The 16,646-nt window shown below is 39.9% G+C and overlaps 1 protein-coding gene across 1 annotated transcript; it reads left to right on the forward strand.

Moving 5' to 3' along the window:
• Positions 1-3,454: 3,454 nt before the first annotated feature.
• kcnj5 (potassium inwardly rectifying channel subfamily J member 5) lies at positions 3,455-14,325 on the forward strand. Its single transcript, XM_029516931.1, has 3 exons — positions 3,455-3,517; positions 5,919-6,792; positions 13,597-14,325. Exons 1-3 carry the CDS (start codon positions 3,455-3,457, stop codon positions 13,980-13,982), a joined length of 1,323 nt encoding a protein of 440 aa, XP_029372791.1. The 3' UTR covers positions 13,983-14,325.
• The last annotated feature ends 2,321 nt before the right edge of the window (positions 14,326-16,646 follow it).

Consider the following 16,646-nt stretch of genomic DNA (forward strand, 5'->3'; position numbering starts at 1 on the left):
TTCTGAAATTGTAGGAAATGAAATCATGGAGCGAATGCTCTTAAGTACAATACAGACCCAAAGGGAAAATTGGAGATCTTGCAACAGATTAGAAGTAAAAGAGCCACATTTTGTTGCGGTTCTGTACAGATCATTGTTTACAGTGTGCAGCGTCAGCGAATAAGGAAAACATATGTACTGAAGATATCCCTTAGGAAGCACGCTCTGTGGATTTACTAGTACCGCTTGGCTTTAAAACACAACAGATGAGTGCTTTTGTTATCAGGACACACACACAATTCAGCCAAAGCATCCTGCCACTCTGCCGGTAACCAGATAAATCCTTGTTACCCTCTTAAAGCGCAAAGATAAAACACCCCAGCTGGTATCTATGTTCGAACACCTCTCATTTGGGCTTTCGAGCTTGCTGCTGCAAAAGGACAGCCTTACTGAAAATACACATAGATGTGGAGTTCATAAATCCCCTGGGAGTCATGTTTAATTCATAAAAGAACCCAAAATGAGTCAGAAAATGAGACCCTGCAACCCCTCTAATGTATTCAGTGAGGTTTTCCAGAGGCTTTGTGTGTGTCCCGTACCTCCTCTGTCCGTCCATCTGTCTGTCTTTCCCCTGCTCAGATGCCTGTCACGTCACTCTGCCCTTTGCTTTGGAGCATCAATGTCAACACCACATTCCTGTGTGGATCCGATTTGTGACGTAGTCCTCTCACTTCTCGGCGCTTGCCTTTGCTTTCCCCTCTCCTCGCTTGTTGGCGATCAAATAGAGTAACATCTAAGACAGATGACAAAGAAATGTCAAATATCGTCAAAGACTTGAACCAATGGCAAAAGTGATTTAGCCTTATTCCTTTCCGTTTGGTTACAGAGTCTCGTGTAGCCCTTGCTCTTTTAGTAAATTAGAAGTAGTAGATTTTCAAACAACACCCAGGGGTTCTATAACTTAATTGCCTCTAGTGGAGCTCCAGAGGTGTTGTAAGATTGCTGCTAAAATTAGAGCTTTATCAGGGGTCCAGCCCCACTCAAAGGCACTCACACCCCCACTCCCCTCTATAGCTATAGCGGTGTTTGCTATTGAATCCCCACATGGTTGAGCAAGCATTTAAAGTGTTCCTTTTCTGCTTCTGCTGTCACTTTGGACCTCTTCAAACAAATGTTTAAAAATACCTGTTTTGTCATACGACTCGAGAGCAGAGACATACTTTTTAAAATCGCATCACGCATATTAAGCTCTGTCAGCACATCACCTAGTTGCTCCAGCTGGGCTAAAAACAGCCACAAAGATAAAACGTTCAGTCATTTCATTTTTTGATTCAACATAAAGTGAAAGAGACCACTGGGTTTTATGTGATGGTAGGTCAGATAGGACAATTCATTTCTCCGTCTCCCAACACATCAGGACAGCAAGGCTTTGCTTTGTATCGTGTTCGTATGTAGTGCTTTTCTAGCTGTGCATGCATGTTTGTCTGCATGTGGGCACATGTAGCTGTGAAGCAACTGGCAAGGCTGGCACTATCGAGCCTGCTCTTTGGGAAAATGATGCGGTTAAGAGCACTGCAGCTGTGCCTGCTTCATTGAAACAGCAAATTAGCCAACAGTGGCCACTTGGTCATCTCCCATGTGATGTCGGCTAATCCCTTACTTTAGTCCTCCAGCTGTGGCAATGCAGAACCCTTATCAGTTTAAGTGCTTTTGTTCATTGTTTATTGGGGCCACAAATTTTATATTCTATTTTTTTTTCCTCTCTCATGGTTAATCATAATGCAATACATTTCACTGTGGTTTCACTGAACTTGTACTCAACTATCATTACTGTCCTTTTTCTCACACAATTGATTTGTTTAGTTAAATGTTAACACAGTTCCTGGAAGTACTACCATTGAATGCCAAATGCAAATTGTCATATGATCGGTCCCGTGTGTGAATAGGTTTAGGCGGCAAAAACAAAAGCCTAAAACTTCCCACGTGATTCCACACTGACCGCAAATGTTCCCTGACTTTTAACTAGTGCAGTCAATAATCAAAAATAACCATAGCCTTTGTTTGCTACAAACTGATGTTGAACTTCAAGTGCTCGTACTGTTGAGAAATACGTTGTTAGTGGATGTTTTGCTGGAGTAAAAACATTTTACAACTTGGCAAATGTGTGTGGGACTTGGGCACAGCAGTGGTTCAAGCTGATCACATTGGTAGTGTTAACATGTTGATGTTTAACAGGAACAGCGTTCGTCTTGTTATGTCTTAGTTTAACGCAGCATAGCATTAGCAGAGTAATTAACGGTTGCCAATTAGCACTTACACAAAGTACAACTGATGCTGACGGGAAGGACGTGTGTTGTGAGGGTCAAAAGTAAAGTATTTTAAGTAACATTTCGACCTGACTATGGTACTGAATGAAGGATTAGAGGATCAGTTTGCACAAATGTAATAATCTAATGCTAATAAAATATAAAAATGTCATCCTCAATGAGGAGCAAATAGCCAAAGTTAGAGCCATTAAATTTCCCAGAAATCCATCAAGTACAAAAATGTAAAACCCTGCAGGTTGATTTATGTGGTAACACCACCATTAGTAGAGTGGCACAGTTAAACAGAGCACATTTTCACTTCATTGAAAGCATTAAAAGCTCAGTGACATTTAGCAATAGTTGATGGATAAAAGAAGCCCAGATCCCCTGAATATGGGTAGTAGTTGGTATTAATTGGTATTAGTGAGAATTCAGTCATAATATGGGATGTGAAAGAAATGACATCCCTGCCTTTGACTGACCTCAGCTCTGTGGTAGTTCCAGATACCATTCATCCTCAGATTATTTTGCCTTGCATATTAATACTTAATTTGCCGCTATTTTGCAGGTATCATGGTGAATTTTGTCTTTAACCAACAATTTAATATGTCACAGTCATTAGCCACAGTGTAGTTTGGTATAATGAGATGGCAAACACAATCATATAAACAATATAAACAAAATATTTTAAAAAGCAAAACACATTCAAACATCTTCGTCTGTCAGGGATCTATCCTTTTAATAACTGAAAATGCCTGGGGTCTGTGGGTTCTAATTACACCAGCTAACACATATCAGCATATTGATGAATTGAAACAATTTCAATGACAGATGGAAAAAATTGGCCCTGGGGGGTTGCACCATGCATCAACCTAACATTGTTAGTGTAGACGTAATGTATGTACTTGTCAGACAAGATGTGCAATTTAGATAGCTGCAAGTTGAAAGCTTGAAAGGCCTAATGGAGAGGGCACTGTAGCTTTGACCTTTACACTCCGTTGTCTTGGTTGCCTTTGTTATTGATGATTGTTAAATTGAAGCTTGCTCTGCGGTTGCAAATTCCAGGGAGAAAAAACCCTCACATTTTTTTAACATGTATATTTTGAAGTGTAAATTGAACTCATTGATGTGCCTTCTTATTTGTTGTAGGTATTCAGCTTAAGCTGAGAATGGCAGGAGACTCTCGAGTCCTCATGGACCACAACATGGAGATAGGAGTCACACCTGCACAGGTAAACTGTACAAACACTACCAGTCAAACAACGCACAGCAACTTATTTCCTCTCCACAACTGGGAGGAAATGTGTGAAACAGGAGACACAGTTTATGAGACAGAGGCAGTGTGGTGCTAGGAGTTCATTGAGAAAGCAGAAGATGGTGGAGATGATATACAAAGATGGGGATGATTGGGGACAGGGCTTTCAAGAATGGTGGGGAAGTATTAAAGGACTTAAATAAACTGTGGAGATGATATATACACAAATCAATGATTAAATTAGGGGTAAAGATTATTTATCAGGTCCAACAAAGTGGGGCCAAATCTGTTCCTTCAGTTCTGATAGTTCAGTTTCCTTATCTGTGGACATAAGTTAGAGTTGGTGGAGTTGTACAGGTCATCTGTACTGATTCTCCAGCTGACTGAAATGTACTTTCAACTCAAGCATGAACGCAAAGACTCAATGAGAGAAAACATCCACCATTTACCACTACTACAGGGGGAGAGCTAATTAATTTTTTTATGGACCGTCACCCCCAGGGACTGTACTGACTATAAAGGCCAAAGATTGGGCAGAATCACTCGCTTTGTCTATCACTCAAAGTGTGCTAATGAATTACCCCATTTTGGCCATCTTTTATTTAAAAGCAGTGTCATACTGATTAGCAACATTTTTAAAAGGAGCTGTGGACATTAACACTTCAACACTGAAGATTTCTATTGTCCACCAGGACCTTATGCTTATTTTACCCATTAACGGGCCAGAAAGTGTCCTTTCAGTAAGAACCTTTAATATCTGGCAGTTAAAAGTATGTTGAAAGATTATATTAATGGTTAACAACGAAGGAGCAGTTCACCGATTTCCAGCAACAGCACAAGTAGAATTACTGTAATGACCCTATATTGGCTCCAAAGCGCAACTTAGCTTCAAGAAACCGCTGTAATTTCTCCAGTAGAGCAAATATTTGCGATCTTATGGTTGTGCAAATGTGTTGCCAGCGTTACGCTCGGTTCATCAGGGTTAATTGATCTTGGACTGACTGTGATGTGAATTTATATTTGACCCAATATATCACTGAGTACAGCTGGTAATAAGGGAGCACACTGACATTTAGCAAGCGCATTGTCATCAAGACACTAATTGCAATGAGGGTCAATAGGCATTGTCTTTCAATTCCTCTTCGTCGAAAGGTTCCTTAAAAGGGGATCATGACAAATCAATATCTGTTCACTCGATACATGCATTCCTTACTGAATGTGCATGTACAAAGGGACAGTGGTGAAAGTACCTGACATCTAAATGAAATTATCCCAAATAAATCTGTCAGATTTTATTATCCTTGCCCCGCAATCAAAGGTGTTGCAAGGATATTGTAGTACCTGAGATTATGTGCTTCCCAGAGTTAACTCTGTGGGCGATCAGCAGTATGATGGGATCAGAGCAGCACTTGGTGTAAGCACAATGGGAGGCAGCTTTCCTGGTGATGTAAGCATAAGTAGAGAGACATCGATCACAGGTGTCCGATTAGTACTGAGAGAATCATTGGTGGGGGAGCTTTTTTTCTTGCTTCAACAAAATGCATTTCAATTATCAGGTCAAATAGGAAAGTCTCAGGACGCTTCCAACTTGTCCTGTGTGCACTTGAAAGGTGCTTTACAAGCATTGTCCCTCCACGCGTTTGTGTGTTCATCATGTATACATGCATATGTTTGTCCAAGCAGGGGGGGGTCAAGCAAATGCACAAAATCTATGAAACCTTTGCATGAAAACGATGCAAAGCTTGATGCCAGTCAAAGTTAAACAGGTAATATTGAAATCCCATATGGATATGCATGAAAGCCAGTTTGTAAATATACGTGTAATTCATGTTCCCGGCATTTGAATATGTGCTATACTGGTTTTACTGGTTAAGGATGGAAGATCTGTTCCCATGCAGCCTTGCCAATGCAGAATAGGGTGCAAGTAGAGCGCGCACAGGGGACAAGAAGGCAGCCAGGGCACAGCTGTGGAGCCAGATCGCTCCACTGGAGATGGGCCAGCATAAACAAAGACCTTGGCGTCATTATGTTCTTGTTACGTCCTTCCTTTGCGTTTCTCCTTTCTCCTGTATATACATACACCTACGATGTCAGTGTGGAGCAAGACAGAGCAGTGACTTTGGAACAGCTCATAATTGTATTAGTCTTCCCGCCTGTAGCAGAGAACAGTGTGTTTATAAGGTTTATAGAAAATCCGAAAAAGTAAGTTAACACCTACATCTTTCCAGTACAGACTCAATATGGAAAAAAAAAAAAAATCAGTGGGTTTTTAAAACAAACCCTGCCACTGTTTTCTTCTATTCTTTATCTGCTCACATCTTTCAAGTGTTTGTCCTTATTTCGCCTCTCTCCCTCTCTATCTTTCCTGTTCCACACAGGTAAAAAAGCTTCCTAAACACTTGCGAGAGGCTCAGATCTCAACAGAAAGAACCCACTTGATTTCAGACCCGGCGAAGAAGCCACGGCAGCGATACGTGCAGAAGGACGGCAAGTGCAACGTCCATCATGGAAATGTGCAAGAGACATACCGTTACCTCAGTGACTTGTTCACCACCTTGGTGGACCTACGATGGCGTCTTAGCCTTTTCATTTTCACTTTGGTATACGTTGTCAACTGGCTTTTCTTCGGCTTTCTATGGTGGCTGATAGCACTCATCCGTGGAGATCTGGTGCACGCTGACGAGGAGGGCTGGACCCCATGTGTGGAGAACCTCAACAGTTTTGTCTCAGCCTTTCTCTTCTCCATTGAAACAGAGACCACCATCGGGTACGGTTATCGTGTGATCACTGAAAAATGCCCTGAAGGTATCATACTGCTTTTGCTGCAGGCCATTTTGGGTTCCATAGTTAACGCCATGATGGTGGGCTGCATGTTTGTCAAGATCTCACAGCCAAAGAACCGCGCTGAGACCCTCATGTTCTCACACAACGCTGTTATATCAGTGCGAGACAACAAGATGTGCTTGATGTTTCGGGTGGGGGACCTGAGGAATTCTCACATCGTCGAGGCATCGATTCGAGCGAAGCTGATCCGCTCGCAGCAGACCAAGGAAGGGGAATTCATCCCGCTCAACCAGACTGACATCAACATTGGCTTTGACACGGGAGACGATCGGCTGTTCCTGGTGTCGCCGCTCATCATCTCTCACGAAATCAACGAGAAAAGCCCCTTCTGGGAGATGTCGCTGGCGCAAATGGAGAAAGAGGAGTTCGAGATCGTGGTTATCCTTGAGGGAATGGTGGAGGCCACAGGTATGGTACATGGGGAGTAGGGAGGTGGGGATTATGTGTAGGAATAAAGACAAGGAGAGTTAAAAAGGTGAAACAGAAGGACACATGGATGACAACCAGAAAGAGTCAAAGATTGATGAACTGATGAATACAGGAAGTGAGCGCAGGATATATGGATAAATGGATGGAAAGACAGAAAAGGCTTACATGGAAATATTGTGCTGCTTAGAAGAGAGGAAGAGGAGCTTGAGTGAGTACCTGTAATTGCTGCAAATTGCAAAAGATAATATTGTAATGGATGGAAAGAAAAAGAGGCTGACATTTACAGATATCTGACTCGCTAAGTGAGACATAAATAATATAAAAGCTTTTCAGTCGCACTATTAATGAAGATGTAGTGGTTTTAATGGTTTTTTAATAGCAGACAAATGTTTGTTGTCTTCTTCTTTTTATTTTGGAAATTGGAGGAAGGTGGGCACTTATCCTTCAACGACTTTTCGGTCTTTGTGAACAAAATATTTCTATACATTTGCAGTATTTGTTACTTTTAACTGAGGCAAAGGACTGAAAGGTGATCATGCCACAACCACCTTGCAAATGTTTCTCTGCACTCACTACAGCCCGCATTTCCACTGTTGCTACTTCAAGGTTATGTCTTTGATATTGTTTATTTCAAAATGAGTGAAGTGTAGCTACCCACACTGCTGGCCTGTGTTTTGGGTAAATGCCCAGCAGTCCTGAAAAGTGCTCCAGGCTGGTTACATTTTTTGAAGCAGACATTTTCTGGTGTTTTTGTAAAGTTCCATGCAGCTTATATTTCGCAGAATGAGGCTATAACCGAAAGCATAAGAGGAAACATGCAGCATCTTATACTCATCAGTCAAACTATACAAATCAATCTACTTTTTACTCACCATCGGAATGTGATGAACACAGAGACATTTACTACATGATAGCCCACAGCTAGCTGTTAATTCACTTTTCTAGTGTGTTGTCTGTGAAAAATTGGCTAAATCAGTTTTTGTTTATATGCCTCGTCTGAAATGTTTATTGGATTTTGTTCCAGGACTAATTATAATTTACTCATTTGAAATAAAATGCATTATACATGTCACCAATTTACTTTACTGAGTGTAACTGGATTTTGCATCAGTAAATGAGACACACTGTTTGATTACAAGTGTTTAGTCTCCTTGACACCACTGTGTCTCAGACAAACCGTCAAGCTCTCTAATGCGATCAGGCATGGCTTTGCATGAAACTGAACATTTCTTTTTTTTTTATGCATTCATCTTCAACTGCTTATCCGTTTCCGGGTTGCGGACTGAACATTTCTGCTCTATTTCATTTTTGTTTTGTTTTTTCACGTCAAATTTTTTCCCTACAAAACATCAGGAGTCAGAATGTTTCCTTCCCATGCTGCTGAATACTTGACTCAGGCATTAAACCACCTTTAATTCACCTGCAGGGAGCGTGGCATCCCCCTTGACTGCTAGCCAACAGAACCATCTATAACCTCCACCGCGCCGTTCCCCACTCTGTCCCCAGGTGACCTGAAATGACTAAGCAGGTCAACGGTTGTATGCCTGAGAGTTACAGGACAGATCAGGTTATTTTTTTTATCCTTTTTTCAGCAACCAGGAGACACTGGGACACAAGCCTTTCAGAGTATGATTAACACTTGTGTTAAATTAACAGTGAATTAATTTTTTTCATTGTTTAGGATTGAGGTTAACTACTGACCACACTGCCCTAAGAGTAATATTACACTTGCCTAAGAAGACCTCAGAAAACTAGAGACAGTCAATTCTCCACTCTCCACATACTGCCCATACAGTAATTATCAAAAAGGATTATTACATCAAATGAGAAACTATTTCAGGTTTTATCTGTGATATGGACAATGCATGAACAAATTATTATTTCTTTTTTAGCGTTAATCCTCACTTACAGAAATTAACCTTATCTAAATCCACGCATTGGCCAATACTTATATTTGGAGTTAGTTTCTTGTTATGAAGCGTATTCATATTACCAGATATATTTAAGGATTCAGAAGAGAAGGGCTGCTCAACTGTGATACCACAGACCATGTGAAAATGAATTGCATAAAACTATATTTTGCAGCTGCTTTGTCTGTCTTTTGGAAGTGGAATTTTCTATTTCAGACCTATCGGACATTGCAAGAGGTCAAAATCTCATTTGTATCTCTTAGGTCATAAGATATTAAGGTGTTTAAAAATTAAAACTTGTGTGTGTTTTTAGAAGGGACCCCGAGACTCCAGGACAACAAAACCGAAAATTAAGGTGGAAACCTGCGAACGTTTCATTTTCATTGACGTTTAAGGCTGGAAGGTCACAAGCTGTCAGATATATGGAAGACTAAGTAGCCCATTTTAAAAAAATGATGAATGTGTTGTCAGAACAGCTATATTGGGGAATGGATGACCAGTGCTTGTGTATATAAAAAGTAATGTTTTATCTGATCCAAAATGATAACATAACGTAATTTAATATCCTAGAAATCTAGGAGTAAGGTCAATGTAGAGATGTAGTACATTTTACCAAATGAAATTATAATAAAAAAAACTGGAGGAAAGGGAATAATGGTCTCACATCAAGCAAGAAATGATCTGATGAATGATTCCAATTGGCATCTGATTACCTCTATTGTTTTACTGCAGAGGATATATAACCTACTACAGAGAAAAAACTAATAAACACTAATAAGCAAAATGTGTAAAACATCGCAGGCTGGATGCTGCCACAGACAGAAGTGGAAGATAAGAGAGTGGTGAAATGGTTTCCTTTTCACTTTCATCAGCCCTCAGTTATTTGTTATTTGGTTGACAACCAGTCAGTGGTTTTCAACATAATTATGAGTCAATCTCCAGGATTCATTTAAAACATTTGTTTCCCAGGCACTCCCAAAGCATTTGTGACACAAAGTAAAACAGACTCAAGAACATTATACCCTCCTGCGTGATGACACAGCAGAGCTGCACAGACAATATATAAAAACAGCTGTTCATTGCGCTATTCACCTTAACATTTTATTATATTTATATTCTTATATTTTAGTACTCATTATTCAGTATTTTATATTTTACTGCTTTATTTAAATGGTCCTGGTGCTTGGCCCCATCATCAGTTATATGATGGTTCATATGATCAGTGTTGCCGACAACAAAGCCTTGTTTTCATTATTGAAGTAACGGTAGAAATAGTGGGCTTAAAGGTGCACTGTTTCCTTAACAGTAGCTACATTATTAAAACGTCAGATAAGATCTGCTTTATAAAATTTCTCAGAATACAAAAATATTTTGGATCAGTACTGTGGATGTGAAAACAACTGTTCGTTTTAGACTTCATGGTAAAAAATAAAGGAAAACAGACACCTGTAATGTCTATAGAAAAGTGTTCGCAAAGGCTGCATTTGGTGGTTTGTCCTAGTGGTGGCTATATCACTATATTACGAAAAGGCCAACTGGACAGCTTTTCAAGATGAAATATTTCCAAAACCAGATCTAGCATTCACACTTACATGAGGTTCCATATAAGGACATTTTCCAGTTGTCTCCCTACCCACCATGTTCAGCAAATATTGAGATTTGCTCACACATCCCTGTATGTCCTCTGTGCTCCCAGAATGTCCTTGTTGTTGAGGTAGGAAGGTTGAAACTCACACGATTTAATTTGGGTGCAGAAGAAAAAGGAAAACAAAAGAAAAAACTAAAAAGTCCTGACATTACAGATATAACCAATTCACATTATATGCCAAATCTAAACTAAGTCAGAAAAGGACACAAGCTCAAATGGCAATTTGTTCAATTCAATACAAGACCACATGAATAACACTTGGTCGTAGGTTTTATTCTATTTTATCTTTTTCTCATCGTTTGTCTTATTTAACATTGGCTAATTGGACCAGGGTGAACGTTTACAAATAAAAAATGGACAAAATGGTTCAAATTTCCACTGCAGACATTTTTCAAAGCAGGACATATATACAAATATAATAAAAATGATTACGTCAGCCAGCTCACCAGGAACAGAATATCACAGGAAAGCGAAATACATCAACGGTTATTAATTGACATACAGGCTCGCTCTCTCTCTTTCGACACTGCTCGGAATAATCCACTCCGCTGACCATAGCAGTGATCAGGGAGTGACAATAAAAAAAGGCCCTCCAGGGGAATTTGGCAGTCTAGAGGTGGATTCTGGGTTGGAGGTCATGAGCCCTCATGGTGTGCTACATGAAAAACAGCAGCAGCAGCAGCATGTGATCACAGCAGTTACACCTCGTTTGTCTATGCATGTAAAACACAAGTGTTGCTAATAACAATCAATGATGACCCTGTTACATTTGAGTGAGCAAGTAAGCCACCGTTCACAATATTATGACCCTGAAAGTGACACACCTACAAGGAAAGATCATTTTCATACTAATTAAATACACATGAATTTGAAAAATCTGTCGTCTTTCCTCGTGTGGCATTTGTGCTCAAAGATTATCTGGATATTTGCCCGTGTCATTCCGTTTCTTACTGCTGAGTTGAAGCACAATCTTGCTGTTCTGATTGTTTAGGTAACTAAGCTCTGTGTGTTTTTACATGTTGTGGAAATCCCCAGCAACGACTTTTGTAATGCAAGAAGCGACCAAATTCATAGCATCCCTTTATGAAATGTCTTATTGTTTGTTGCTTTGTCATTGAGGCTCAGGTGGAGAAGCCACTTAATCATAGATGTCAACAATAATGATGAAAAACTGAAATCACAATTACTGTTTGTTTTTTGTTTTTTTTATTAGGCTGGTGAGCAGGTCTTTACACGTTAAATCTGAGCATCAGGGCACATTGTTATGAAAAAAAAAAAATAATAATGTGAACACTAATCTCTTGGAATTGTCAAGTCTTTGTAGGACATGAACACATCACAGCCCCGGTGTCCTACACACATTGCACACCACAGCCAACAGCACACTTTCTACAAAAGAACCCAGGCATTGTTTGCAAAATATGCAAGGAAAAAGCCTAATCACTGTTCTGGAGCCAAGAGCTTACAGCAGAAGAAAAAGGGACACATTACCATACGATAATTATTCCAGCTCAGAGTGAAAAATTAAGTTTGCCTTCAACTGCAGATAGTTTGCAGTGTTTGTGATAGTTTTATCTGAAAACTTTATCATGTGTGTTCATGAGTGTATCGCAGATGAGGGACAGCACATCATTGTTTGCTCATATTTGTGAATTCGTTCAGTCAAATGAATAAATGTACGATTTTTACACTCAATCAGGAAATAACTGCTTCCTAAATTTGCTTTCCAGTGCATCAGTGAAATAAATTGTCTCTCGTAGGACATCCACAATTTCAATAAAAGCCAACTCTACTCCTAATATGACACGGTATTAATAAATCTTCACAAACATAACTTATTGTAGCTGTACCACTGATATTAAAACCATCGCATGTGCCAACACCTTCAGTAGCCAGAATGGAAACCTTTGTCATTTGAAAGTGAAAGACGTGATATTGTCTTTGACTATCCAGTCGCAGGAACAACAAGCATATCACAAGTTAAATGTGGAAACTAGGCCACTTGTGTCCACAGGGAAAGCTGAAGAAAAGGTGTGAAAGCCCCTCCTCTCATTGCGACATTAGACTCCGTATCAAATTTGGCATCTACGTCTATTTTAGAAAACATGCTTAACACTACAGTATGCAACTCAACAGCTGGATGAGCCAGTCATTTATGGTGAGTTACAAGAACATATTTTGAGATACTCAACCGAAACTACATCTTTTGGGTAGCAAACACTCGCTGGCTCACCGGTAGGCTTCAAAGGTGGTTCTAATATGCTTCGGCCTTCATTAGCTCATTTCCCTAATCAGGAGTCTAATTAGCTAAATTGCACAGAGTCCTGTGAAATCAGACAGAGGTGAACGAGAGGTGTAAAATAGCAGCAACTTATCTCTTTAAGAAGCTTGTTGTCATTTCAGTGATTCTCATGAGACCACGCTGAAGTATTTAGATGACTGTTTTTTACATGTAGCTTTCCTTGTCTGTCCTCACACCTCAAACAAGGGTTTGTTTTAGCAGCAAACATGTTAATTTACATATTCAATTTTCTTATTTATGCTCATATTGAATCCCCCAGATGTAGCTTGAAAACAGTGGCTGTAATTTATGATGAATTATGTTTTCTAATTTCCAATTCTTACATCTGTATATATTACAAACTGAGCTATTAGCTGCATGGGTAACTAGCTCACCTCCCTTTGCTAATTTGCCATTTTCATGGCAAACACAGAAAAGCACAGGTATTATCAATGCTAGTAATGACTGCAATCTATCGAGGTATTTTCATATTGCTTGCAAAATAATGTCTGTTTCAAAATGTATGCCTGATACTACCAACACAGCCAAAGGGTGAAACACTATAGTGACGCTCCTAATTTGCTTATTGGCAAAAACATTTCCATCATTCTGTATGTATGTAATCACCCAAACTGCTAATACTTAAACCAAAATCACCAGACCTGTTTACTAAGATCAGTGACAGGTTTCCAACATGGCAGTTTTATCAGGTATGATTGAGGCTTTGAAGAACTGTGCAAGGCTTAACCCTTTCTGTGTGCACTTCCTGTGTAATCATGAATAATTCACTGATGCTGTCTCTCTCTCCCCATTCATGTCTGCCCATCTGTTTGTTTGCCTGTCCGCTGTGAGTCTGTCTTCTCGTTCATTATTTATGCGTGTAACATATTGATGTTGTGTGTGCGCGCGTGTGTGTGTTTGTGTGCATGCGGGCACGTACACAGGGATGACATGTCAGGCACGAAGTTCCTACCTGGACACAGAGGTACTTTGGGGGCATCGCTTCACGCCAGTTCTCTCATTGGAGAAGGGCTTCTATGAAGTAGACTACAACAACTTCCACGATGTCTACGAGACCAACACCCCCACCTGCAGTGCCAAGGAGCTAGCTGCTAAGCTTCGGGAGGGGCCTCTATTGCCTCAGCTTTCGCTGCTCAGCCCGGAGCCTAAAATTCATACTTTTGACCCCCTAGACCGCCTGTCCAAACAGGACCCACTAGACCAGGATGAGGACAAGGAGGAGAGAGATTCAGGGGGTGACAGAGGAGAGACCAATGGTTCAGCTGCTGCTTTGGAGGAACCTCCCCTTGTTGATGGACTACCTGACTGACAAAATCCAGGAAAGACTGGACAGGAGGACAGGACAAATGTAATGCTTCATTTAGTCAACGGCAAGCTTGTTCTACTGCAGCGCTTGGAGATACAAGACATCTGTCTCCTCTCCCCAACTTGTGCAATACTCCTCTACTAGAGTGTCAATCTATAGTATAGATTGGTTTTGTAGACATGCAAGTATGCATACACAGACACACACGTACAATATATATATCTACACTTAAAGGTTGGTGGTTCAGATTGTCCTTTTATAATCGTAATGACCACTTACTGCTATAACAGCTCAAGTTGTATAACGTTAACTTGAGCTAAAACTGGTAGCCGTTTCAAAGTACCATGGGCTTATTATGGATACTCCAATATTCTCATTTTAGAGTGTGTTGATTTACTTTAATTTAAACAAAGTATCAGTCTCATAACTTATGTGTCTGACAACAGCTTCTGTGTGGTAATGGAACCTTGTTGCCGATGACTTAAAAAAAATGTGGGAGATTATTGTTTCCTTTTTCTGTCAGTGTAGTTACTAATCTGTGTCGGAAACTGCGCTAAACTAGAAGGAGATTTACAAGGCCTCTAGTTCACATAGACAAGATTTAGGGAAATTGTTCTATACAAGGCAAAGTTTAGTGGCAAACACAACCCATTTTTTTATATGTTCACACCTTTTTCATGGTTGCATTGTGCTTAAAACTCCTATTGTGTGTCTGTTTAATTGTCTATCACACTGGGAGCCTTGACCCAAAAGAAACCGGCAAGTACCTCATTTTATACTCAATTTCAGGGTTTGAAATGAACAAAAAGGAAATATTTCATTGCTGGTAAAAGCTATGTACTACTGACTGAGTATTGTGGAAACTTTTTGGCTGATTAAAGATTTATGTCCCCCTCCCAACGCAGCGACTAAAACATTAATTCTGAGCCCATTTCTTGTTATGTAAAGCACAAATTCCCATGAGGAGTCGCCACACTGACCGAACCACCCACCTAGCCACCGCTACTAACTGATGCATGTCAGTCCTCTTTAAAAGTCACATTCAAATGTAGTTTCAAATATTGATATGAAATATTTATGCTCAACTGCTATTTGAAATGTTCCTGATTTTTTATACACAACACGTATAAATATTTCAAATGCTCCATAATCAAAATGAAAACACTTCATGTATCTTTTTATGTTTGTTTTCCTTTTGTTTTAAATATTCAGAAGAATACTTGTACAGTTCGCATAGAAGCGGCTGATGAGTTTAGTATGTCACCGACCCTGTGACCTGCAGTATTTGCTATCTCCGTAACAATTTTCCTCTAACCTTCACCTTTAGCTTTACCCTACATAATCTAAAGTCTCCTTTGGCCACACACACCTCGACCTACTTCCACACAACAGTTGGCGTGTCTTTCGCTTGGTATAGTTTATGGCCCCTGTGGCTACTGTTTTGGAAGCAGACACCTGAACAGTGATGGTCATTGACTATTTTTATTTTTATTATTTTTAACTTATTTTTTGAAAAAGTGAACACATCAGAGCCTGCATGCTTGTATCCACTGCCCCCCCCCCCTCATCGCTGGGTAGGTTTCATACAGTAAGAAATACAGGGTATTTTCTAGGCATGCAAATTATGAGATTTCTACAAAGTTACCAGATAATGTGTTAATAGCCAACTATCATTTCTTGATTGAGAAATTAGATTCCCAATACTTTAAAAACTCCCACTCACCAGTTTAATGTTTTCTTTTTTGCTTTTTTACAGATGCTTGTCCAATCAAAGTATTTATTTTCACTGTGACATTAACACATTTTACTATGTATTCCATTTGCAAAATGACATGTTTGTCATTGGAGAGAGAGACAGAAAGATCATCTTTCATTGCTGGAATGTCATCTGTTTTCTATGTGTTCTCATGGGAATAAACATAATATGGCCGAAAGAACAAGATGGTCCTGTTAGATAATGTGTGCATGCATGAGCAGGTGCATGAGTGTGTTTGTGAGAATGTGTTGTTACTTTGCACAGAACTTTACAAAGCATCAGAAGAAGCCTTAATATAGCATGTGTGACGTTCCACCTTCATAGCTGCGGTGTGACGAAATGACAGATTTAACCTATGGCTCTTGGTAGAAAAACTGCGTCTTATGCATAAATTACCTGAAAACTGGATTAGCTGTGCATCAAATCATGAAAAGGAGACTTAAACAACCTTTGACTATCAACACAGAACAATCTTTCCTGCACCTAATCTCAAGGGAAAAACTGTTTCATGCAAGCTCAGGGAAACAATATTAAGGATAACATCAAGAAATTTGTCACCCTCCCCCTCTTTCTACATCGGAATTTGAATTAATATATAGAAATTTTACAGTCAGGATGCATCTCAGCTGTAACCCAAACCCTTCCTCAGCTCCATACTGGAAACTGATTGTGTATTTCCATTTGAAAATAACCGAGGGTTTCACATAGATTAAGATGAGTAGGCTGCTGTCCTCAGGACCAGAACAGCATCCATGAGTCAGCTTCGTGTGTTGGGACGAAGCAATTACGTTCAGACTAACATACACATACACGTGTACACACACCCACATACGCAAGGACAGATACATTCAGAGAAAACAGCCTGCAGATTGATTAAGGCGGACACCGCAGCTAGTAACTAGTGACAAAGA

Source organism: Echeneis naucrates, chromosome 13 (assembly GCF_900963305.1).
Source record: "Echeneis naucrates chromosome 13, fEcheNa1.1, whole genome shotgun sequence".
Classification (NCBI taxonomy): domain Eukaryota; kingdom Metazoa; phylum Chordata; class Actinopteri; order Carangiformes; family Echeneidae; genus Echeneis; species Echeneis naucrates.